Source organism: Macaca fascicularis, chromosome 1 (genome assembly GCF_037993035.2).
Source record: "Macaca fascicularis isolate 582-1 chromosome 1, T2T-MFA8v1.1".
In the NCBI taxonomy this organism is placed as follows: domain Eukaryota; kingdom Metazoa; phylum Chordata; class Mammalia; order Primates; family Cercopithecidae; genus Macaca; species Macaca fascicularis.
Window position 1 is genome coordinate 196,028,810 of NC_088375.1, and position 26,350 is coordinate 196,055,159.

At 41.8% G+C, this 26,350-nt stretch overlaps 2 protein-coding genes and 1 long non-coding RNA gene across 6 annotated transcripts in view; 2 read left to right on the plus strand and 1 right to left on the minus strand.

The window, feature by feature from the left end:
• RHBDL2 (rhomboid like 2) overlaps positions 1 to 12,340 on the plus strand; it is a 58,495-nt gene extending 46,155 nt beyond the window's left edge. For 2 of the 3 annotated variants that reach the window (XM_005543912.5, XM_065524728.2), the window contains exons 5-8: positions 1,346 to 1,446; positions 4,168 to 4,228; positions 10,107 to 10,168; positions 11,477 to 12,340. In XM_005543912.5, coding sequence (XP_005543969.1) covers positions 1,346 to 1,446; positions 4,168 to 4,228; positions 10,107 to 10,168; positions 11,477 to 11,656 — 404 coding nt within the window. In that variant the 3' untranslated portion in view covers positions 11,657 to 12,340. Of the gene's footprint in view, positions 1 to 1,345; positions 1,447 to 4,167; positions 4,229 to 10,106; positions 10,169 to 11,476 lie in introns of those variants that run through there. The other variant, XM_074011645.1, reaches the window with a different exon arrangement.
• On the minus strand, positions 1 to 26,296 carry LOC102115179 (uncharacterized). Of its 2 annotated transcripts, none has more exons than XR_010579557.2 (3): positions 26,257 to 26,296; positions 14,494 to 14,581; positions 1 to 5,968 (listed from the first exon to the last, which is right to left on the minus strand). It is a non-coding gene; the product is annotated as an uncharacterized lncRNA (long non-coding RNA). The 2 variants fall into 2 exon arrangements; XR_012422320.1 differs by having other exon boundaries at positions 26,116 to 26,296.
• On the plus strand, positions 23,637 to 26,104 carry GJA9 (gap junction protein alpha 9). The gene has a single exon (XM_065524727.2). It carries the CDS (start codon positions 23,732 to 23,734, stop codon positions 25,277 to 25,279), a length of 1,548 nt encoding a protein of 515 aa, XP_065380799.1. The 5' UTR covers positions 23,637 to 23,731; the 3' UTR covers positions 25,280 to 26,104.
• Positions 26,297 to 26,350: the final 54 nt, after the last annotated feature.

A 26,350-nucleotide genomic window follows, 5' to 3' on the forward strand; every position in this document is an offset into this window, starting at 1 on the left:
TTTTGTATGTGGGAATGAGCAGGGAGGTCTTCCTCCGTCACCCAGGCTGGAGTGCAGTGGCATGATCATAGCTCACTGCAGCCTCAATCTCCTGGGCTCAAGTGATCCTATCAGCTCAGCCTCTTGAGTAGCAAGGACCACAGGCGTGTACCACCATGCTTGGCTAATATTTTTCTTATATTTTTGGAGACGGGTCTCACTCTGTAGCCCAGGTTGGTCTCAGACTCCTGACTTCTTGGCCTCAAGCAATCCTCCTGCCTGAGCCTCCCAAAGCACTGAGATTACAGGAGTGAGCCGCCATGTCTGGCCAAATTTTAAAGATTCTTCAAAGTTTAATCAAAATGTTATCTCCTCCTCCTCAGAGTAGCAAGGACTCCAGCCTTCTGCCTAGAAAATCACTCCTTCCTAAGTGCTCCTACAATAAATTTATTTTCGTCATAGTAGTTGTTATATTTTGCACTTTATAATAGTCGTTTGTTCACCTTTTTGTAAAGTTACTAAGGACAGACACTTTTTCTTGCACAAAGTAGGTATTGTATTGTATTATACACTAAGGAAATGAAAGACGGCCTTGAAAGGAATAGACCAAGTAATAGAACTAAGCAGTGTAGAGAGAATATTTTAGTCTTTGCATAAGGTGGTTTGTAAAGCTTTGTTTTGGTCCAGCAAGTCTAGGATGAGTTTAGCAAATAGGATTCATCTTGCTTGGGGAATCTGATTGGACGGTATGTTGAGAAGGATTCTGAGGGCACATTATGGCTCATTGAGAAAGATAGCCATTAGATAGTAACATGTTGGATTGTCTCAGGTGTTTTGACTAAACATAGGATATTTTGCAATAATATTAGGTTGAGGCAAAAATAATTGCAGTTTTTGCCCTTAAAAGTGATGGCAAAACCGCAATTACTTTTGCACCAACTGAATAGCTAACAAATATATAATACACATCAGGCAGTATTCTAAGCACGAAACATACATCAACTCATTTACTTACCCTGACAATCCATTGAGGTAAGTTCTGTTAATAGCCCCATTTTGCAGGTAGGGAAACTGAGACACAGAGAAGTTAACTAACTTCCTCAAATCACACTGGTGGTAATTCTGGCTCCAGACAATTCTCCATTGTTACTGTTATGTTGCTGTTCTAATGAACATTCAATGTTTTCAGAAACACTGTGGTAGTTAGCATATACAGCTATACTTCTATGGTATGAAAGGGACAAAATAGATTTGTTGCTTGCTAATATAATAGGCCAAATTTCCCAAATGTCTACCTTAGATTAGAAAGATTTATCTTTCCTGATCCATATAGTCATGTCTGATCCTTTGTGTTTTATTTCTTTAGGGTCCCTTGCCAGCTCCATCTTTGACCCACTCAGATATCTTGTGGGAGCTTCAGGAGGAGTCTATGCTCTGATGGGAGGCTATTTTATGAATGTTCTGGTGGTAAGAACCACGGGGATGGAGTCCACGGGTCTCTTAAAAAAACAGAAAACAGTAACTGTTCTTTCGTTTAATGAATCTTCATTTATCAATATTTACTGAGCACTAATTTTTCTGAGAATCGTATGGCAATGCCATTTTGTTTCCTTCCTTTTCTTTCATTTTTTTCTGAGATAGAGTCTTGCGCCATTGCCCAGGCTGGAATGCAGTAGTGTGATACTGGCTCACTGCACTTCTGCCTCCTGGGCTCAAGCAATCCTCCCACCTCAGCCTCCTGAATAGCTGGGACTACAGGTGTGGGCCACCATGCCTGACTAATGTTTTTATTGTTTGTAGAGCCAGGGTTTCGGCATGTTGCCCAGGCTGGTTTCGAACTCCTAGGCTCAAGTGATCCGCCCACGTTGGCCTCCCAAAGTGCTGGGATTACAGGCGTGAGCCGCCACACCTAGTTTCCTTTCATATTTTATCATTTTTTTTTTCTGATTTCAAAAGTAATGATTACTACATAAAATTTTAAATAAAAAAGTAGAAAGTTAAGGTCCTCAATATAGTATCTGTTAACAGTTGGGTGGGTAGTGAAAGACATTGTTGACAGTTTCATATTTTTTTTTCAGCCTGTTTTATTTTTATTTTTTTAAAGGAAACCAAGTTTATTAAGAAAGTAAAGGAATAAAAGAACAACTACTTCATAGGCAGAGCAGCCCAGACCTTTTTCTACATGTATTAAAAATCCTACCAATGTTAATCTTGTAACAGTGACATCACCCTTATATTGTTCTGCATTTTATCACAGAGCATCCTGACTGTCTACCCATGTCAGTGCTTAGAAATCCTCCCAGCTTAGCAGCTGCTCCCTAGCATCCTCTATATAGATGCACCATGATTTATTTAATGAATTGCTCATTGAAAAAAATTTGGGGTGATTCTTGCTTTTCATGTTTACAAGTAACACTATAAGAAATGCTCTTGGCCAGGTGTGGTGGCTGACACCTGTAATCCCAACACTGTGGGAGGCCGAGGTGGCTGGATCATGAGGTCAAGAGATCGAGGCCATCCTGGCCAACATGGTGAAACCCCGTCTCTACTAAAAATACAAAAATTAGCTGGGTGTGGTGGCGTGTGCCTGTAGTCCCAGCTACTTGAGAGGCTGAGGCAGAAGAATGGCTTGAACCTGGGAGGCGGAGGTTGCAGTGAGCTGAGATCACGCTACTGCCCTCCAGCCTGGCAACAAAACGAGACTCTGTCTCAAAAAAAAAAAAAAAAAAAAAGCTCTTTTGCATTTATCTCTTTGCATTTGTGTGAATTTTTTTTTTTTTTTCGGTAGGATAAATTTCTAAGCCGGGCGTGGTGGCTCATGCCTGTAATCCCAGCACTTTGGGAGGCTGAGGTGGGCGGATCACAAGGTCAAGAGATCGAGACCATCCTGGCCAACATGGTGAAACCCCATCTCTACTAAAAATACAAAAATTAGCTGGGTGTGCTGGCACGCGCCTGTAGTCCCAGCTACTCTGGAGGCTGAGGCAGGAGAATTGCTTGAACCTGGGAAGTGGAGGTTGCAGTGAGCCAAGATTGTGCCACTGCACTGCAGCCTGGACGACAGAGTGAGATTCCATCTCAAAAAAAATTAAAAAAAAATTATACGTAGAAAAGTGTAAAGCAATTATAAAACTGTTCCAAATATAGAAATCACTAAGTAAAGTGGTTTTTTCAACTTTCGATTGCAACCCATTAGTGGTTGTAGACTCACTTTAAGGAATTGTGGCCAAAAGTTAAGCCCAAGAAAAAAAAAGTCAGTGTTATTGTTTGATTTATGTGTGTACTGGGTTGTTAGGTAAAGTACTTCTTACTGTAGGTCGTGGTCACAAGAGTTTGAAAATAATTGATTTAGAATAAACGTGCCTATTTCAGCATCTTTACTCCTTGGGAAGAGAGTTACTAATTTGAAAGGGAAGGGACAAGTAATTCAATAAATTATATTAGAAATGTCTCACTCAGCAGTTCGCCAGTGACATGCAAGGGACCCAAAGCTGAAATCCCACAGTGAGCCAGGTGTGCTGCCGTGCACCTGTAGTCCCAGCTACTCAGGAGTCAGACAGGAGGAAGGCTTGAGTCTAGGAGTTCGAGGCTGCAGTGAACTATAGATTGCACTGCTGCACTCCAACCTGGGTGACAGAGTGAGACCCTCCCTGTCTTCTACCTCCCCTCACAGAACCCCCCCGCTGCAAGAGCCCCCCCACAAAAATCCCTGCAATAATTTTTGACGAATATTTTCAATGTTTTTGAAATTACCTCAAAAAATTAAGGTAATACTCAAATCTCAGTTAAGTCTTTGCTAAATACTACTGGGAAAGAGGATGAAGAAATATCAAATGAATATTAATGAAAAATCTTAGGAATATTTCATCAATCTTAGTTTAACAGCATTTATTTATCTATTTATTTATTGACAAGTGTTGATTTTATATTACTTTTATTGAGATTATTTCTGGCTAGCAAAATTGTGTCATTTATATCATTAAATTAAATATCTTGTCATTTTATTTCCCAAAGTGCATTGTACTTCCTAAATACATTTAAAAACTTGGCCGTGACACTCATGCTTTGATTTGCAAGTATTTGACACTGGAAGATTATCTCAAATGAAGAGCAGATGAAGAGGGAATAGAGTTGAGGTTTCATTTGTCCATAGATAGCTTATATAATTATTATTTATCTCTTTGCAAGAATTTTCGAGAAATGATTCCTGCCTTTGGAATTTTCAGACTGCTGGTCATCATCCTGATAAGTAAGTGTGTTTTGTGAACACTTCATACTGTCGAAGTGAAACTAAAATATAGAGACAAATCTCTAAACATTTTATTTGGGAATCACAGAATTGCAATTTGGGGCATGCACACAGACCTGGGAGGTCTATGGTATGTCAGAAGTACAAAAGAAAAGGCTGGAGGGTTTATTAGAAAGATAAATTTTACATATTATATTGAAAGAAAGCTCATTGGCACTAGAGCAGCCTTTGGGAGCTGGTTGGTGAGTGATGATAGCGGGGAGAACTAGTCTTAGACTTGTGTTGTTTAGACCTGATTCTTAGACTCAATTTGTTTCAGCAGCTATTAGGTAAAACTAGTCCATATTATGGTTAGAGCAGGTAGTTTCAGCAGCTGGGCTTGTGGAGAATTCAATTGTTGGAGCAGTGCCGTGTGCTCTGAGTGCTTTTGTCCCCTAGCTCCTCAACTCTGATTTAGTTGGGTTTGACAAGAATGACCTATTTTGCATAATCAACTCACACAATATTTTCACAATGTTATTGGTTTAGCCTTCAGAAGGCCTTTCCACATTTCCCAAACACTAACATGGAGAATAACTGCAAACCTACAGTTAGAAAAAAATTGTCCACTTCACAGCACTAAGCAGAAAGAATTAAACAAAGGAGTTTTACAGGCTCTCGTGCGTGGTTCTTAGACATGCCTACATGATGTATTTTTGCTTTTTGTATCTTTATGGAGTGGGGGAAGCCAAGAGAATAGAGACCTAGGCACCCCCTCTACTTGAACCACAATAGCTTCACTTATGTTTTATATACTGGACTTTTTCATATATTGGAAGCTGTATGTGATTTTGTCTGCAAAGGGAAAACTTGGAAACCACTGATATAATCTCTTTTCTTCCTCAATTTCTAAATTTTCAGATTAAAAAAAAAAACTGATCCAGAATATAAGTATTGAGTGATAGCTGATAGTTGAGGATTAATGATAGAGAGCTGGGCGGGGCGGGGGTGGCGGGCAACTGTTCAAGAAGCCCAGACCAAGAGGGTGACTAATGTGGCTTTTGACATCTCCAAGAATTCTAGAATCACATGCTAAAGGAGGTTAGGAAGAATGCTGTCTGGAGAGGCGATGGAAGTGCAGCTGAGTCTGAGAGTAAAGGTAGATTCCAGATGACAGCAGGCCATAGAGCATGGAAGAAAACAAGATCAAAGGTGGGGGTGGTAACTAGTGTTGACGGACCTGCTCCAGTTGAAGTTTTCTCTACCTGGAGGGCTGTGGAAGAATGACAGACCCTGGGGTCAGACCTGAAAGCCAAGGCAGAGGTTATACCTGATAAAGCCTAAGATGTTGGCTGTCCACATAGTAAGAAAACAGGATTTTGCAATTTCTATCAAGGGTTCAATTATCCCCATTACAGGAACAGAGGCAACTATGTCTGTGGGAAGGGACTCTTTAGTTTATTGATGATTTAATTGTAAGAACATTAATATTTCACTCTGAGATAAAATAATTCACTTGTTTGTAGTTTATACTATTCTTAATTTTTTTCTTCATAACAAATTCAAAACCTAAGAGAAGGGAGAGTGAGTATCTGGGAGACAGCAGAGCTGCTGCAGGAGCTGAGCTGCCTCCTCAGTTGTTCAGGGTCACACCCAGAATCAGAGGACACATTGTTTGGGCACAGAAAGGTTGTCACTCAAGATACGGGGTCTTCAGTCAGTCTGCTTCATTTCCAAAAGTTCTTTGGCCTGGTTTACCTACTATTGAAAATGGGAAGAGTTACAACATATACCAGATTAATAAAATATAAATGCATTTGTATTTGAAACATGTTTCTTTGGAAATGTATACAATTTTGTTTTAAGTTGTAAATATTCTTTTTTTTTTGAGACGGAGTCTCGCTCTGTTGCCCAGGCTGGAGTGTAGTGGCGTGATCTTGGCTCACTGCAACCTCCGCCTCCCGGTTCAAGCAATTCTCCTGTCTCAGCCTCTCCTGTCTACAGGTGCATGCCACCACGCCCGGCTTATTTTTGTATTTTTACTAGAGATGGGGTTTCACCATATTGGTCAGGCTGGTCTCGAACTCCTGACCTCAGGTGATCTACTCGCCTCAGCCTCCCAAAGTTATGGGATTATAGCTGTGAGTCACCGTGCCCAGCTAAGTTATAAATATTCTTAATTGTGAATGGCAGTTGGCCAAAAAACATTCCTTCATCAAGCACTATGTTCAAGACCAGTCTGTGCAACATAGGGAAACTGTCTCTACAAAAAAATTGGTCGGGTGTTGCGGTGTGGGCCTGTGGTTCCAGCTCCTCAGGAGGCTGAGGTGGGAGAATTCGCCTGAGCCTGGGAGGTCGAGGCTGCAGTGAGCCGTGATCATGCCACTGTACTCTAGTCTGTTTGTTTGTTTGTTTGTTTTTGAGACAGAGTCTCGCTCTGTCGCCCAGGCTGGAGTGCAGTGGCCAGATCTCAGCTCACTGCAAGCTCCGCCTCCCGGGTTCATGCCATTCTCCTGCCTCAGCCTCCCGAGTAGCTGGGACTACAGGCCCCCGCCACCTCGCCCGGCTAGTTTTTTGTATTTTTTAGTAGAGACGGGGTTTCACCGTGTTAGCCAGGATGGTCTCGATCTCCTGACCTCGTGATCCGCCCGTCTCGGCCTCCCAAAGCGCTGGGATTACAGGCTTGAGCCACCGCGCCCGGCCTGTACTCTAGTCTGGGCGGCAGAGCGAGGTTGTCTCAAAAAAAATTCATATGAAGGCAACTCTTTTAAAGTAAATGTCAAATTTTTAATGAGGACAATGGTTTGGCTTCTTGGAGTAAGGGCTTATTTTCAGGTTGGAAGACATGTCTCAGTTTAGAGGCAGCAGCAACCCAGAAGAAAAGTCCCCTAGGAAGCAGAAAGAGGAAAGAGCCAGACTCAGATATAGGAAGGGGCAAGATGGAGAGAAACTGGTTGGAGAAATTGACATACTAATGGTTACAAAGACTTTCTGAGAGGAGGTCTCCTATCCTAGAAGACTAAACCAAAGTAACTGTTTCCAGTTATGTGGCAGTGTTTTTAAAAATACTTTCCTAGACCCATGGGCATGTTATTTATGTGGACCAGGAAATGCAAATGATGATTGAAAATATGGGCTAGGCACAGTAGCTCATTCCTATAATCCCAGCACTTTGGGAAGCTGAGGTGGGTGGATCATGAGGTCAGGAGATTGAGACCATCCTGGTCTCATGGTGAAACCCTGTCTCTACTAAAAATACGAAAATTAGCCAGGCGTGGTGACATGGCCTGTAGTTCCAGCTGCTCCAGAGGCTCAGGCAGGAGAATCACTTAAACTCAGGAGGCGGAGGTTGCAGTGAGCTGAGAATGCACCACTGCACTCCAGCCTGGGTGACAGTGAGACTGTGTCTCAAAACAAAACAAAACAAAACAAAAAGACAATATGATACAGCCTCATTAATCTAGCACTTTGTAATAGTCATTTACAATTAAATGAATATTGAATACTTCCTCGACCTCAATTTCTGTCCAGTGACTTCAACATCAATCAATACAGTATTGAAAGGGAATCTAGTCAGAACACATGTCCTGATGCTATTTTCCCAAAGGCAAGGACTAGGTCTTTTCATCTCCTAGGACACAGTGGCTCACTAAGTAGAGCACAGGGAATTAGGGGGTGGGTGTGGAATGCAATAGCTGCAAGAGATGTTTCCTAGCACTACACATATAGGGCAGAGTTCTTCTAGGCCAAGAAATCGGAAGCTCCTTTTGCAGCACAGATCTGACTTACTGGAAGACTGCCTAACTTCTGGCTCTCACAGTTTTATTGGAGAATATGGAATCATTTGCTTTCATGGCCTGACACCTTCAGAACTCCCGATGGTAATTACAGGCAATTACCATGATGACTGAGAGTGGAGCCTTGGTGTCTTGGTTTCTTTATGTATAAAATGCCACCATCCTTCTTCACTTTGATTGCTACAATAGTATTTTTCCAGCTGGTCTTCCAGTTCCTGTTCTTGCTCCCTTATAGTCTGCTTCCTATATGGCAGCTAGAATAATCTTTGTAAAACCACCAGTGTAGTCACTTAAGCCTGTAATCCCAGCACTTTGGGAGGCCGAGGTGGGTGGATCACCTGAGGTCAGAAGTTCAAGAGTTGGAGACTACCCTGGTCAACACGGTGAAACCTTGTCTCTACTAAAAATATAAAAATTAACTGGGCATGGTGGCAGGCGCCTGTAATCCCAGCACTTTGTGGGGCTCAGGCAGGTGGAGCAGCTGAGGTCAGGAGTTCAAGAGTTCAAGACCAACCTGACCAACATGGTGAAACCCCGTCTCTACTACATATACAAAGATTAGCCAGGTGTGGTGGCACATGTCTATAATCCCAGCTAATCAGGAGGCTGAGGCATGAAAATTGCTTGAACCTGGGAGGTGGAGGTTGCAGTGAGCCAAGATTTTACTACTGCACTCCAGCCTGGGCAACAGAGTTGAGACTCTGTCACAAACAAACAAACAAAATGTACCATGCCACTCCTGTGCTCAAGAGCTTTCAAAGACTTCCTATCACTCAGTAAAAGTTAAGAGTCCTTACAATGGCCCATATAGACCCTACATAATCTGTCCCCTGCTACCTGTTCGATGTCATCACCCACAACCTTATCCCTAACTCTAGTCCAGAATCACCTGGAGGTCTCGTTAAAACAAAGTTGTTCGGCCGGGCACGGTGGCTCAAGCCTGTAATCCCAGCACTTTGGGAGGCTGAGACGGGCGGATCACAAGGTAAGGAGATCGAGACCATCCTGGCTAACATGGTGAAACCCCGTCTCTACTAAAAAAAATACAAAAACATAGCCGGGCGAGGTGGCGAGCGCCTGTAGTCCCAGCTACTCGGGAGGCTGAGGCAGGAGAATGGCGTAAACCCGGGAGGCGGAGCTTGCAGTGAGCTGAGATCCGGCCACAGCACTCCAGCCTGGGCGACAGAGCGAGACTCCGTCTCAAAAAAAAAACAAACAAAAAAAAAAACAAAAAACAAAGTTGTTGGAAACAACAACTTGACCACAGTTGGTAGTTGGAAAACACAGCCATGGAAGTTGGAATCTGCTAAGGAGTGTACAACTTACCTTCTAAAAACAAAACAGAAAGCTGAGTCCCACCCTCAAGGTTTCTGGTTCAGTAGGTCTGGGGTGGGTTTAAGAGTTTTCATTTCTAATAAGTTTCCAGGTGAAGCTGATACTGCTGGTCTTGGTAAAAACCACTTTGAAAACCACTGATCCAGCCAGCTCAACTGCTTTGGTATTTTTCAAACACACCAGGCATATTCCTGCTTAGGGACTTTGTACTTGGTCTTCCCTCTCTCTGAAACACTCTTGTGTCAAATAGCAGCATGACTTGGACCCTTACCTCTGTCCAGCGTCATATTCTCAGAGAGATCCTCCTTGATACCCCTATTGGAAATCACACTTGACATCTGGTATTCCTAGTTCTTGTTCCTCTCTTTGTATTTTCTCCATAGCTCTTAGCACTATTTGACATACTGTATGTTTTACTTATTTGTTTGCCTCCCTGCCACACCTGCCAACAGTTTGTCAGCTACATGAGGCAGGTCTGTTAGATCTGCCCACTGCTGCCCATCTACCAGCTAGAATGATGCCTGACACATAGAGGACAATGAATGCTTGTTGGATGAATAAATCTGTAAAATGGGATAATGATAGTTCCTACTTCATAGGGTTGTGATGAAGATTAATGAGTTAAAAAATCTCGTAGAAAAGCACCTGTCACAGAGTTAAGTCTCAATAAATGATAGCTAGTATTATTATTATTAGAGGGGAACCAAAAACATTTGGTGTACTATTGTGGAGATTCTGAGCCTTTATCAGGGTGTTTTTCCTTCTAGTTGTGTTAGACATGGGATTTGCTCTCTACAGAAGGTTCTTTGTTCCTGAAGATGGGTCTCCGGTGAGTTCAGTTTCTTTCTTTTATAAAATGGAAATTTGTTTACTGTCAAAAAGGGTTATCAAATAGGGGTTACAACGCTGTGATTTAGGGCAGCCAAATTTCCATTTGGAAGTTAAGAAAATTTTTAAGGAAATCAGACTTTTGAATTGTCCTTCCTACTTAACTCTCTCATAGCCCTAATCACTGGCTCTACTTCACTGCACCTGCCATATTGGTAGCTATTCCAAAACAGGAGAGAATGGCTGGGCGTGGTGGCTCACGCCTGTAATTCCAGCACTTTGGGAGGCCGAGACTGGTGGATCACAAGGTCAGGAGTTCGAGGCCAGCCTGGCCAATATGGTGAAACCCTGTCTCTACTACAAATACAAAAATTATCCGGGCTTGGTGGCAGGCACCTGTAATCTCAGCTACTCGGGAGGCTGAGGTAGGAGAATCGCTTGAATCCGGGAGGCGGAGGTTGCAGTGAACCGAGATCGCGTCACTGCATTCCAGCCTGGGCGACAGAGTGAGACTCCATCTCAACAAAACAGAACAACAACAACAACAAAAAAACCCAGTAAACAGGAGAGAATGGATTTTCCTGTCCACATAGAATAAAAAGCAGATTGGTTTAGCCAGGCATGGTGGCATGTGCCTGTAGTCCCAGCTACTTGGGAAGCTGAGATGGGAGGATTGCTTGAGTCTCAGAGGTTGAGTCTGCAGTGAGCTGTGATCATGCCACTGCACTCCAGCCTGGGTGACAGAGTTGAGACCCCATTTCAAAAAACAAAACAAAACGAAAAAGCAGATTGGAAAACAGCAATGAAAATTTGAGTTCTATAAACTGACAATAAAGAAAATTGACAAAAATTTCCAGTTTTGCTGGGATTTATCTTTGAATTTGGTAGTTTCTGTTTGGGTATTTGTTGTGTACGTTATTACTTGTGTTTTAAATGTGACACCCCATGTATGTGCAATCAGATTATGCTGCTATAGAGATCCCTCATGGCAACTCAACCATTCTCTTAGTTGGCATCATATAGAATTATTTTAAATGCAATGATGATCAAGAACGAGAAACAATTTCTCTTGTCTTTTGTACTCTAAGAATGGGTGAAAATGACATTTCTTAGCTTTGTATGTTTCAGAGTATCTCCTTCTCTCTGTGCACATGGAGTTTTGTATCTCTTTTGTCTTACCCCTAGTTCTCTAGACTTTTAAGACTCTTGTTTGACTGTGATGGTATTTGTGTTTGAATAAGAGAGATGCAACTGAAATACACAATTAGCATTGTCTTCACTTATTTCCATTTTCTCCTTTTCTCCCAAGGTGTCTTTTGCAGCTCACGTTGCAGGTGGATTTGCTGGAATGTCCATCGGCTACACGGTGTTTAGCTGCTTTGATAAAGCACTGCTGAAAGATCCAAGGTTTTGGATAGCAATCGCTGCTTATTTAGCTTGTGTCTTATTTGCTGTGTTTTTCAACATTTTCCTATCTCCGGCAAACTGACCTGCTCCTATTATAAGCCAATTAATAAAAAGCCATCTGGATGGGGGAAAAAAAAAGGAAGACTCTATGAAGAAACAGAAGTCTCAGCAAAGGTTAACAACTTTATATAGAGGAAAAAACAGCATTAAACTCATCAGTTGCAAAGATTGCCTACAAAAGGACCTTAGGATTTAAGGAAGGGGCTTCTTAATGTAGAAAGGGAAGAAGAAGAGAGAAAAGAAGGGTAGTAAAAACTGGAGATTGGGGCCAGGAGCACTGGCTCATGCCTGTAATCCCAGCACTTTGGGAGGCTGAGGTGGGTGAAATCACCTGAGGTCAGGAGTTCAAGACCAGCCTGACCAATATGGTGAAACCCTGTCTCTACTAAAGAAAATACAAAAATTAGCTGGGTGTGGTACTGCGTGCCTGTAGTCCCAGCTACTTGGGAGACTGAGGCAGGAGAATTGCTTGAACCTGGGAGGCGAAGGTTGCAGTGAGCTGAGATCACACCACTGCAGTCCAGCGTGGGTGATAGAGCGACACTCCATCTCAAAAAACAAAACAAAACTAGAGATTGGGTCTTTCTTTCCCAGGCATATGGTATTCTATAAACCAGACTTCTCCTTGGAGGATATATTTTGGAGAATGCTTCATAAAATCTATGAATACTGTACAATGCTGATAATAAAAACTTTTTATACCTGTGTCAGACTCCTGATAATCACTTTAAAATAGATTACTGTTTCAGAAGATAGATCACTACTGTTTGAGGTGTTTTACATACTTTATTGATAACGTTATCAACAACCCAGAGAGGTAGTTATTACTCTGCATCTTAGAGTAATCGTAAAGAATCCCTTAAATAAACCCTTAAAGAATTACGTACTTGTCTGAGGGGAGCAGCATTTAAACATAGGTAATGACTTGGAAACCTGTAGTCTCTCCTAGAGGTCCAACAGTGCTCTGTTCCCCCAATACTGAAGAGTATCATAGGAGTACAGGAACAAACATCTATGCGGGGTACACCATGAATGGTGGAAATATCTCATAGAAGAAGACTGAGGATTTTCTGGACTGCTAGTTTAAGATTCTGAAACCGTGTCTAAGATCCCAAGGAACCTGGTACTGGCTTTCTGGTGCACACTATATACCTAGACTTCAGATTCTCATCTGTGATCAGACTGTCATCCTTCGTGTGGCTCATGGCTCTCCTAGGAGTGGGTAGGATTTATTTACAAAAGGTAAAATGTCATACCTGAAAGCTGAGAAGCATGTGTCCTTTTTCTGTGTAGAATTCAGACTGTGGTTTATGATGTTTTTGGAAATGGTAGTTTTAGGTCCTCGGAATATAGGAAATATAATTTTTTCTTTTATCATCAACGTATTTATTAAACACCCATCTAAACATGTTACTGTATTAGGAAGGGCATATACACTTAGATATAGTGAGAAAAGCTAATACTTTAGTATATTGAGAAAAACTGATCAGAAATTTGTTTCAAAAGTTAAATTTAAGTATGAACATGGGAATATGAGTGTGTTCTTTTTTTTTCTTTTTTTTGAGATGGAGTCTCGCTCTGTTTCCCAGGCTGGAGTGCAGTGGGCAGATCTTGGCTCACTGCAACCTCTGCCTCCTGGGTTCAAGCAATTCTCCTACCTCAGCCTCCCGAGTACCTGGGATTACAGATGTGTGCCACCACACCTGGCTCTTTTTTTTTTTTTTTTTTTTTTAAGATGGAGTCTTGCTCTGTCACCCAGGCTGGAGTGCAGTGGCCCAATCTTGGCTCACTGAAACCTCCGCCTCCCAGGTTCAAGCGATTCTCCTGTCTCAGCTTCCTGAGTAGCTGGAATTACAGGTGGCCACCACCAAGCCCAGCTAATTTTTGTATTTTTTTTTTTTTTTAGTAGAGATGTGGTTTCACCATGCTGGCCAGGCTGGTCTCGAACTCCCGACCTCAGGACCTCAGGCGATCTGGCTACCTTGGCCTCCCAAAGTGTTGGGATTACAGGCATAAGCCACCACGCCCGGCCCCTAATTTTTTATTTTTTTTGAGACTGAGTTTCGCTCTTGTTGCCTAGGCTGGAGTGCAATGGCAAAATCTCGGCTCCCTGCAACCTCTACCACCTGGGTTCAAATGATTCTCCTGCCTCAGCCTCCTGAGTAGCTGGGATTATAAGCACCCACCACCATGCCTGGCTAATTTTTGTATTTTTAGTAGAGACAAGGTTTTTCCATGTTGGCTAGGCTGGTCTTGAACTTCTGACCTCAGGTGATCCACCCACCTCCGCCTCCCAAAGTGCTGGGATTACAGGCGTGAGCCACTGCGCTCGGCTAATTTTTGTAGTTTCAGTAGAGACAGGGTTTCACCATGTTGGCCAGGCTGGTCTCAAACTCCTGACCTCAAGTGATCCACCCGCCTCAGCCTCCCAAAGTGCTGGGATTACAGGTGTGAGCCACCATGCCTGGCCTTATGAGTATGTTCTTGGTTAAACAAAGATTCAAACAAGAAGTTAAAAGATAAAATCTCAGCCAGGTGCAGTGGCTCATGCCTATTATCTCAGCACTTTGGGAGGCTAAGGTGGGAGGACTGCTTGAGCCCAGGAGTTTGAGAACAGCCTGGGTAACATTCAATAACTCTATAAATTATAAAAATAAAAAATAGCCAGGTGTGGTGGTGCTTGCCTGTAGTTCTAGCTACTCTGGAGGCTGAGGTGGGAGGATTACTGGAACCCAGGAGTTCACTGGAACCCAGGAGTTCGAGGTTACAGTGAGCTAGATCATGCCACTGCCCTCCAGCCTGGGTGACAGAGAGTGAGACCCTGTCTTAAATAAACAAACAAACAAAATCTCCTTTTACCTTCTCACTTCAAACCTGCTGTTTTTCCATAGTGATGACTATCATCAGTGGTCACAACAGTATGGTATGTATCCTTGCAGACTTTTTTCTATGTAGGATAAGCAGAAAGGAAAATGGGTTTAAGTTAATGGCCAATTCATCCACTGTACTGAACTTCACTGAATCTGCTCTACACCCTCAAAGGGACAAATTCAAAGAACAAATTAGAGGTGTCCATGGTATCACTTCCCCTAAACATCATTTGCTTCTCAGATTTACCTCAACTAGGAAAAGTTTTTGTTAATCAATTGTAGCTAAATATATATATATATGCATATATATTATATATATGTATGTGTGTGTGTGTGTGTGTGTATGTGTATTTTTTTTCTTGAGACAGGGTCTTTCTCTGTCGCCCAGGCTGGAGTGCAGTGGCACCATCTCGGCTCACTGCAACCTCCACCTCCCAGGTTCAAGCAATTCTCCTGCCTCAGCCTCCCAGGTAGCTGGGATTATAAGAATGCATCACCATGCCTGGCTAATTTTTGGTATTTTTAATAGAGACTGGGTTTCACCACGTTGGCCAGGCTGGTCTTGAACTCCTGACTTCAGGTGATCCGCCTGTCTCGGCCTCCCAATGTGCTAGGATTACAGATGTGAGCCACCACGCCCGGCCTCTCGTTAGATATTTTTATAAACTGTAGGTTTTAGCAGGATAAATGTGATACATGTATTGTTCTATAACTTGCTTTACAACATGACCTAGGGACCTTTCTCTATTAGTTCATAGAGATCTTTATTCTCTGAATTGCTGAATGATATAGATGTACCATAGCTAACCATTCCTCTGTCGGACATGTAAATTGTTGCTGCTTTTGTATAATTACCAGCAGTGCCATGTGAACATCCTAGCATGTGTGGTGTGTCTCTGAGTGTGCATGCTAAGTGAATATTTCAAGTATCCAGAAGCAGAAAGGCTATGCTAATTTTGATAGATTTAAATTGCCTTTTAGAACAAAGCTGGAGGCATCACGCTACCTGACTTCAAACTATACCACCAGGCTACAGTAACCAAAACAGCATGGTACTGGTACCAAAACAGAGATATAGACCAATGGAACAGAACAGGGTCCTCAGAAATAATACCACACATCTACAGCCATCTGATCTTTGACAAACCTGAGAGAAACAAGAAATGGGGAAAGGATTCCCTATTTAATAAATGGTGCTGGGAAAATTGGCTAGCCGTAAGTAGAAAGCTGAAACTGGATCCTTTCCTTACTCCTTATACGAAAATTAATTCAAGATCGATTAGAGACTTAAATGTTAGACCTAATACCATAAAAATCCTAGAGGAAAACCTAGGTAGTACCATTCAGGACATAGGCATGGGCAAAGACTTCATGTCTAAAACATCAAAAGCAACAGCAGCAAAAGCCAAAATTGACAAATGGGATCTCATTAAACTAAAGAGCTTCTGCACAGCAAAAGAAACTACCATCAGAGTGAACAGGCAACCTACAGAATGGGAGAAAATTTTTGCAATCTACTCATCTGACAAAGGGCTAATATCCAGAACCTACAAAGAACTCAAACAAATTTACAAGAAAAAAACAACCCCATCAAAAAGTGGGCAAAGGATATGAACAGACATTTCTCAAAAGAAGACATTCATACAGCCAACAAACACATGAAAAAATGCTCATCATCACTGGCCATCAGAGAAATGCAAATCAAAACCACAATGAGATACCATCTCACACCAGTTAGAATGGCGATCATTAAAAAGTCAGGAAACAACAGGTGCTGGAGAGGATGTGGAGAAATAGGAACACTTTTACGCTGTTGGTGGGATTGTAAACTAGTTCAACCATTATGGAAAACAGTATGGCGATTCCTCAAGGATCTAGAACTAGATGTACCATATGACCCAGCTATCCCATTACTGGGGATATACCCAAAGGATTATAAATTATGCTGCTATAAAGACACATGCACACGTATGTTTATTGCAGCACTATTCACAATAGCAAAGACTTGGAATCAACCCAAATGTCCATCAGTGACAGATTGGATTAAGAAAATGTGGCACATATACACCATGGAATACTATGCAGCCATAAAAAAGGATGAGTTTGTGTCCTTTGTAGGGACATGGATGCAGCTGGAAACCATCATTCTTAGCAAACTATCACAAGAACAGAAAACCAAACACCGCATGTTCTCACTCATAGGTGGGAACTGAACAATGAGATCACTTGGACTCAGGAAGGGGAACATCACACACCGGGGCCTATCATGGGGAGGGGGGAGGGGGGAGGGGGGAGGGGGGAGGGATTGCATTGGGAGTTATACCTGATGTAAATGACGAGTTGATGGGTGCAGCACAGCAACATGGCACAAGTATACATATGTAACAAACCTGCACCTTATGCACATGTACCCTACAACTTAAAGTATAATAATAATAAATAAATTAAAAAAAAATTGCCTTTTAAATAGCTGTATCCATTTATATTCTTACCTACAGGATATGAGAGTAACAGTGCCTCCCTACCTTGCCAAAAGAAGGTATTATAAATCTTGAAAATTTTGCATTTTGATAGTTAAAAATAATATTTCACTTAAATATGTATTTTCTAGTGAGGTTGAGCAATTTTCAAGTTTATTAATAATTTATGTGTTACACATATGTAATTCAGATAACACAATATAGAAACATGAATATATTGTGTGTCTATATATAAATATAAAAAATATATTAAATATATATATTTATATAAAATATATAAATATAAATATAAAATATAAAAAATGTAAATATATATATATATGTGTCCCTGGTGAAATGTTTGTATTTAATCTGAGAAGTAGCTATTGTTGGCAAAGAAGCCCAGAGAAGAAATATCTATCTGTTACGCCCAACCTGCCAGATCACTAGCTCTGAAGAGACCTCTAATGACCTAAAATACAATGTAATTGTCAATAACAGAACATGGGAGAGAGAATCAGGATCTATCTATGAAATCGGACATGACCCATTTATTAAGGCAGATGACCAAGACATTATTATCTAGTAAGAAAGACTTTTTTGGTTCTAGAAACATGGTTTATTGCACAAAAAACAATGACATTTTATTGGGTTCCCCCAGTGGCAAAAATTACAGTACAAACAGCACACAAATATCTCCTGTCATTTTAAATTTGACATCTCTGAGTTATGGAGGAATCATTTACTCAGCTTAATTTGGGGCTCATGACTTTAGTCTTCTAGACTGCAGTGTGTTATCAGGACTATTATAAGCATTCTTTATCTGTGCTGTCCAATAAGGCAGCCATTAGGTAGCTGTAGCTCTTTACATTTTTATTAAAATTATTTGAAATTAAAAATTCAATCGCTCTGATACAAAAACCATATTGCAAGTGTTCAATAGCTACATTTGGCTACTGGCTGCCTTATTGGCTAGCACAGATAGAATATTTCCATTGTTGCAGAAAGTTCTATTGGACGGTGCTGTTTTAGAAGCAAGGATAAGCAGAAAGGGAAATGGATTTTAGTTGATGGATGACTCACTCACTACATTGAACTGAACTGAATCTGCTCTATACCTGCAAAGGGACAAATTCAGAAAATAAATTGAAGATGGCCATGCTAAATATGGTTTGCTTCTCAGATTTACCTAAACTAAGAAAGGTTTGTGTTAATCTCTCTGTTTTAGCTTATTAAGAAAGAGTTGTTTCAAATGTTTTTATCTTTTTCTTTTGAATTCTATGGGACTGTATCTATGTATACTAGTTTTTATGTCATTTGCTAAGAAAGCTTTAATTTGTAGCTAAATAATACTGTTCCTTCTTTCAGGAAATACTATGTGTTGTCCTTTATGAAAAAAAAATCCTTTATTTCTTTTTATGATTATAAAAGTAAAATGCTCATAGTAAAACATTGAAATACATATAATTACAATATATTAAGTATATAATTTATAATCCCAACATCCAGAGCTAATCACAGTTAATATTTTCATGAAAATCCTTCTAGACTTTTTTGTATACATTTGTAAATGTAACTAAATTTATAATAATGGGGCCATATTATTTTATTTTATAACATCAATTTCACTGAAATGAAGTATCAAATGCCTTTTTATGTATGTTTAACATTTCTACTGGTTGCATAGTATCACACCGTGGATGTGGTCCATTATTTAATCAGTTTTTCTTGTATTGATAATTACTTAATGTTTTTAGCTTATGATTATTATAAACATGAATTACATCTTTGCTTACATTATTATTATTATTTATGAACCATAAATTAGACTTAACTTGCTTACTTTTTTTTTTTTTTTGAGACAGAGTCTCACTCTGTCGCCCAGGCTAGAATGCAGTGGCCAGATCTCGGCTCACTACAACCTTCGCCTCCCGGGTTCAAGTGATTCTCCTGCCTCAGCCTCCTGCGTAGCTGGGATTACAGGCATGCGCCACCATGCCTGGCTAATTTTTATATTTTTAGTAGAGATGGGGTTTCACCATGTTGGTCAGGCTGGTCTCGAACTCCTGATCTCGTGATCCGCCCACCTCTGTCTCCCAAAGTGTTGGGATTACAGGTGTGAGCCACGACGCCTGGCCAACTTGCTTACGTTTTAAAGTGCTTTGGGTTGTTGGGTCAGAGTATGCTATTATTATTATTTTTTCGAGACAGAGTCTTGCTCTGTCGCCCAGGCTGGAGTGCAATGGTGTGATCTTGGTTCACTGCAACCTCTGCCTCTGGGTTCAAGTGATTCTCCTGCCTCAGCTTCCTGAGTAGCTGGGACTACAGGTGCCTGCCACCACGCCCGACTAATTTTTGTATTTTTAATAGAGAAAGGGTTTCAACCATGTTGGCCAGGCTGGTCTCAAACTCCTGACCTCAAGTGATCCGTTGGCCTTGGTCTCCTAAAGTGATGGGATTACAGGCGTGAGCCACCTCGCCTGGCCAGAGTATGCTATTCTTAACATAATAAAGTCAATGGCAAGTTTCTCTGTCTCAGGAATACAACTATATTTTAGAAGGTTGATGCTTTTGCAAATCATATTAACAGAACAATGGCTGAAGAAAGGAACTAAAGACTCTAGAACTAGTTATTTAAAAAGCCAAAGCTGTCACTATTTGACATTCCTAAATTTAAATGATTAAACTTAAAACAGATGATCTCTTAATGTTTCTTTCTGGCAAATCTGAAGTTTGCTCATAGAGGAAAAATAATAGTTTAGTAAAAAATTTAAAGAACTGACTCTAGAGCCACAATGATTGGGTTTGAACGTCAGCTCCAGCTGGGTGACCTCAGGTAAATTAAGGTGTGCTTCTGTTTCCTCATCTGTAAGATGGGCGAAACAACATACTCACCACACAGGATTTTAGTGATGAACACATTTTGTATCTTAGTAGTTTGTTTGATTGTGTAACAGTTCCCTTTATATAAAGGGGACAGGAAAAATAGAAAATATTTATATTTTAAATGAAAAGTAATGAAAACATTCACTTTTAAAAAATCTTTCTTTTGGGGTATATTTCCTCTGAGATAACCTGGGATACCAACCTTAATATGGAATCTACTGGCAAATAATCCAAGCAGCTAAATTATAACTTGACCCACTGTTTCCTTCAAGAGAGCAGCTATATGTCTTTAATAGGTCAAATACTGCTACAGTGAAAAGTTTCCATAATACTACCACCATACCAGTGAACAATCTCTTTCAAGTAGTATCTATAATGAGATTCTGGTACCACAGGGCTGGGCACTGTGGCTCACACCTGTAATCCCAGCACTTTGGGAGGCCGAGGTGGGCAGATCACCTGAGGTCAGGAGTTCGAAACCAGCCTGACCAATATGGAGGAACCCCATCTCTACTAAAAATCCAAAATTAGCTGTGCGTGGTGGCGCATGTCTGTAATCCCAGCTACTCCGCAGCCTGGGGCAGGCGAATCACTTGAACCTGGGAGGTGGAGGTTGCGGTGAGCGGAGATTGTGCCATTGCACTCCAGCCTGGGCGATAAGAGGGAAACTTTGTCTCAAAAAAAAAAAAAAGATTCTGGTACCATAAAATAGTTGAGAATTTTTGGAGTTCTTTTTTTTTTTTGAGACAGAGTTTCTGCTCTTGTCACCAAGGCTGGAGTGCAATGGCATGATCTCAGCTCACTGCAACCTTCACCTCCAAGGTTCAAGCGATTCTCCTGCCTCAGCCTCCTGAGTAGCTGGGGTTACAGATGCCTGCTACCACACCCAGCTAATTTTTTGTATTTTTGTAGGGACAGTGTTTCACCAGGTTGGCCAGGCGGTCTCGAATTCCTGACCTCAGGTGACCCACATCGGCCTCCCAAAGTGCTGGGATTACAGGTGTGAGCCACTGTGCCGGGCTTGAAGTTCATTTTAACATGATAAGAATTTACAAAATTTGGGCCGGGCATGGTGGCTCACTTTGGGAGGCTGAGGCGGGTGGATCACTCAAGGTCAGGAGTTCAAGACCAGCCTGGCCAACATGGTGAAACCCTGTCTCTACTAACAATACAAAAATTAGCCGAGCGTGGTGGTGCTTGCCTGTAGTCTACTTGGGAGGCTGAGGCATAAGAATCACTTGAACCCGGGAAGTGGAGGTTGCGTGGGCCAGGATCCTGCCACTGCACTCTAGTATGGGCAACAGAGTGAGACTGTCTCCCCTGCCAAAAAAAAAAAAAAAAAAAAAGAAAAAAGTGTACTTTTTCATAGTAAAGTATAAGTACTTTATTCATATTCATAAATATTACTGAGATGAATATCTGAAAATGTTCACCAACTGCCAGGAAGAAACCAGAATTTATTTCAAATTTATTCAATTTGTATTAAAAAAAACTAATCTAAATTTCTGTGAGAGCCAGATCTATTTCCTTTGGCTTCATTAAATGCTGTATCTTACTGAATTCTCAAATGAAGCATATTCATTGTCCTATGTGTATAAATGAGATTTAAAAATCACTGACTTTTTGGCTGGGCACGGTGGCTCACGCCTGTAATCCTGGCACTTTGGGAGGCCGAGGCGGGTGGATCACGAGGTCAGGAGATTGAGATCATCCTGGCCAACATGGTGAAACCCCGTGTCTACTAAAATACAAAAAATGATCTGGGGGTGCTGGCAGGCACCTGTAGTCCCAGCTACTCAAGAGGTTGAGGCAGGGGAATCGCTTGAACCCATGAAGTGGAGGCTGCAGTAAGCTGAGATTGCGCCACTGCACTCCAGCCTGGTGACAGAGCAAGACTCTGTCCCAAAAAAAAGAAAGAAAGGAAAAAAAATTACTGACTTTTCAAGCCAGTAATGGCATGTTGGGGAAAAAAAATTGACTTTGTTACAACTTTTATATCAAATAATCTTAATAAATAAGGTTAAGGTCAAGTTAGTAGTTTTAGAAACCTTTCCAAAAGTTCTCAGTTGAAAAACAGTAACAGGCCGGGTGTGGCAGCTCACGCCTGTAATCCCAGCACTTTGGGAGGCCAGGGCAGGCAGATCACCTGAGGCCAGGAGTTCCAGACCAGCCTGGCCAACATGGAGAAACACTGTCTGTACTAAAAATCCAAAATTAGCTGGGCATGGTGGCGCATGCCTGTAACCACAGCTACTCGGGAGGCTGAGGCAGGAGAATCGCTTGAACCCAGGAGGCGAAGGTTGTGGTGAGCTGAGATTGTGCCATTGCACTCCAGCCTGGGCAATAAGAGCGAAACTCTGTCTCAAAATAAACAAACAAACAAACCCCAACAACAACAATAATAAACTTCAGCTAAGTAAGATGACTCCTCTCTGATGAGAAATCCTACAATTATATTATTATTTTTTTAATTTAAATTTTTCTTTTTTTTAAGAGACAGGGTCTCTCTAATGTTGACCAGGTTGGTCTTGAACTCTTGGCCTCAAGCAATCCTCTCATCTCAGCCTGTGAAAATGCTAGGAGTATAGGCATGAGCCACCGTGCCCAGCGTACAATTTTATACATATATATGTGTGTGTATGTGTGTGTGCGTATATATATATATATATATTTTTTTTTTTTTTTGATATGGAGTCTTGCTCTTTTGCCCAGGCTGGGGTGCAGTGGCATAATCTCCACTTACTGCAACCTCTGCTTCCCAGATTCAAGTGATTCTCCTGCCTCAGCCTCCCGAGTAGCTGGGATTACAGGCACCTGCCACCACACCCGGTTAATTTTTGTATTTTTAGTAGAGACGGGGTTTCACCATGTTGGCCAGGCTGGTCTCAAACCCTTGACCTCAGATGATCTGCCCACCCCGGCATCCCAAAGTGCTGGGATTATAGGCATGAGCCAATGCACATGGCCTAAAATTATACTTTTTTAAAATTTTTTTGAGATGGAGTCTCACTCTGTCGCCCAGGCTGGAGTGCAGTGGCATGATCTTGGCTCACTGCAACCTCTGCCTTCCAGGTTCAAGTGATTCTCCTGCCTCAGCCTCCTGAGTAGCTGGGACTACAAGCGCCCGCCACCATGCCTAGCTAATTTTTGTATTTTTAGTAGAGGCGGGCTTTCAACATGTTGGCCAGGCTGGTCTTGAACTCCTGATCTCAAATGATCCACCCACCTCGGCCTCCCAAAGTGTTGCGATTATAGGTGTGAGCCACCCCGCCCAGCCTATATTCTTAATAGAGAATATATACACTCCTCCTCCAGGTATCATGTTTTTTCATTATATTGTGATGTCTAAATATAAGTGATTTTAAATTCCTGACAATTTAAACATATTATTGGTAACAGATTAACACTTTGGCCAGGTGTGGTGACCCACACCTGTAATCCCCACACTTTGGGAGGCCAAGGTGAGAGTATCACTTGAGTCTAGGAGTTTGAGACTAGCTGCAGCAATATAGTGAGACCCTGTCTCTACAAAAAATAAAAAAATTATCTGGGTGTAGTGGCACACACCTGTAGTCCCAGCTACTCAGGAGGCTGAGAGGGGAGATAATTGCTTGAGCCTGGGAGGTTGAGGCTGCAGTGAGTTGTGGCTACAACACTGTACTCGAGCCTGGGCAACAGAGGGAGACTCTGTCTCAACAAAAAAAAAATAAAAAACCCCACAGCTATCTAGGGAAAAAGTAAAGCAACCAGCATATAGAAGTGACATATTGTTATATTTTCACCATAGGTTTGCTTTAAGAAATAGTGCTCCCTTCAGAATGGAAGAATTTAACTGCTTCTTATTTGATGGGGATCAGAGCTAAGATGGCTGACTAAATAAACATGGGGGACTGGAATCTCCTTGGAGATACTCTGGAGGAAGTTCACATCCACTCCACCACGATTGGAAAGACCTGGCTCACCATCCTATTCATATTTCGAATGCTTGTTCTGGGTGTAGCAGCTGAAGATGTCTGGAATGATGAGCAGTCCAGCTTCGTCTGCAATACAGAACAACCAGGCTGCAGAAATGTATGCTACGACCAGGCCTTTCCTATCTCCCTCATTAGATACTGGGTTCTGCAGGTGATATTTGTGTCTTCACCATCCCTGGTCTACATGGGCCATGCATTGTACCGACTGAGAGTTCTAGAGGAAGAGAGGCAAAGGATGAAAGCTCAGTTAAGAGTAGAACTGGAGGGGGTAGAGTTTGAAATGCCTAGGGATCGGAGGAGATTGGAGCAAGAGCTTTGTCAGCTGGAGAAAAGGAAACTAAATAAAGCTCCACTCAGAGGAACCTTGCTTTGCACTTATGTGATACACATTTTCACTCGCTCTGTGGTTGAAGTTGGATTCATGATTGGACAGTACCTTTTATATGGATTTCACTTAGAGCCTCTATTTAAGTGTCATGGCCACCCGTGTCCAAATATAATCGACTGTTTTGTCTCAAGACCAACAGAAAAGACAATATTCCTATTATTTATGCAATCTATAGCCACTATTTCACTTTTCTTAAACATTCTAGAAATTTTCCACTTAGGTTTTAAAAAGATTAAAAGAGGGATTTGGGGAAAATACAAGTTGAAGAAGGAACATAACGAATTCCATGCAAACGAGGCAAAACAAAACGTAGCCAAATATCAGAGCACATCTGCAAATTCACTGAAGCGACTCCCTTCTGCCCCTGATTATAATCTGTTAGTGGAAAAGCAAACACACACTGCGGTGTACCCTAGTTTAAATTCATCTTCTGTATTCCAGCCAAATCCTGACAATCACAGTGTAAATGATGAGAAATGCATTTTGAATGAACAGGAAACTGTACTTTCTAACGAGATTTCCACACTTAGTACTAGCTGTACTCATTTTCAACACATCGGTTCAAATAATAACAAAGACACTCATAAAATATTTGGAAAAGAAGTTAATGGTAACCAGTTAAGGGAAAAAAGAGAAACTGAAGGCAAAGACCGCAAAAGGAACTACTACTCTAGAGGTCACCGTTCTATTCCAGGTGTTGCTATAGATGGAGAGAACAACATGAGGCAGTCACCCCAAACAGCTTTCTCCTTGCCAGCTAACTGCGATTGGAAACCGCGGTGGCTTAGAGCTACATGGGGTTCCTCTACAGAACATGAAAACCAGGGGTCACCTCCTAAAGGTAACCTCAAAGGCCAGTTCAGAAAGGGCATAGTCAGAACCCTTCCTCCTTCACAAGGAAAGTCTCAATCACTTGACATTCCAAACACAGCTGATTCTTTGGGAGGGCTGTCCTTTGAGCTAGGGTTGGTCAGAACCTGTAATAATCCTGTGTGTCCTCCAAATCACGTAGTGTCCCTAACGAACAATCTCATTGGTAGGCGGGTTCCCACAGATCTTCAGATCTAGACAGCGGTTGGCTTTTAGACATTGTATATATTATCAGAGAAGTAGCCTAGTGGTGGTGGGGCACGGACAAAATAGATATGGGCAGCTCTAAAGACCAGCTGTTAAGACAGACGGCAAACTCATTTCAGCAAGGGAAAAACAGCTCTAATTCTAGATTGTGAAAGAACACTTCTAAATCCAAAGACATAAGGTTGTCAAATCAGGATTTTTTTTTTTTTTAATGATATTCTTTCGAATGTGTGTAACTGATTTTGGGAATATCACATGTTCAGAACTGGGGCTAAATGGTTTGATCAGGTTTTCTCTTTGAAGAGACCACAGCCTTAGGACACGGTTCTTCATCTACATAATTCCACCTTGGACACTGGGTTAATTTTGTTTGCCCCTGAAACACAATCACGTAGTTTCCTTCTAGACTGCATCCTGATATGTCTCGAGTATAATCACATGTTGCTACCTAGTAAATAAAATCTTAAAAAGATCCGTGGCTTTCTTTCACCAGTTCATAGCATCGTGATTCATTGCCCGGATTGGACTCGGCTCTACTCACTGGACATCTAACCTCTCCACTTAATTAACAGTACGCACCCTACAAGGGTGTTGTGAGGATTAAAATTTAAAATACCCGTGTTTTCTACAGTGCCTGGCGCACAGCGCTCAAAAGCTATTGCAAGCTCGTTACTGCTCATTCTCCAGAAGCCCACATCAAGTCAGCCACGACTCAAGGAGACTCCAAAGATAAAAGCTGGAACCAAAATACATGATTCTAAACACCCTCCTCAGCTACTGCAAAGTCGTGAGCACTTTCTCAGGAAGAGAGCCAAAAAGTCCAGCACCTATGGGTCACCACAGTTTCCGAGGTCCCAGATGAGAAAAATGAGCTCGCTACCACCGTGCGGCGATCCTTCCTCTCGCAATAGTCCCAGTGCTCCCGGGCCCTGCCTCCGGACGCCAGTACAGAGTTACCAAAATCTCACCTCTTGCAAAGAAAACGAATCGCTACGGGGACCGGAAGAGGAAGAGGTGCGGCTCCAACAGCCAGAGGGGCGGGCATACGCAGCCTCCCTCGGC

What these genes read in the sequence shown, in the direction of transcription:
- GJA9 (XM_065524727.2), top strand. Translation starts at nt 23,732, where the DNA reads ATGGGGGACTGGAATCTCCTTGGAGATACTCTGGAGGAAGTTCACATC.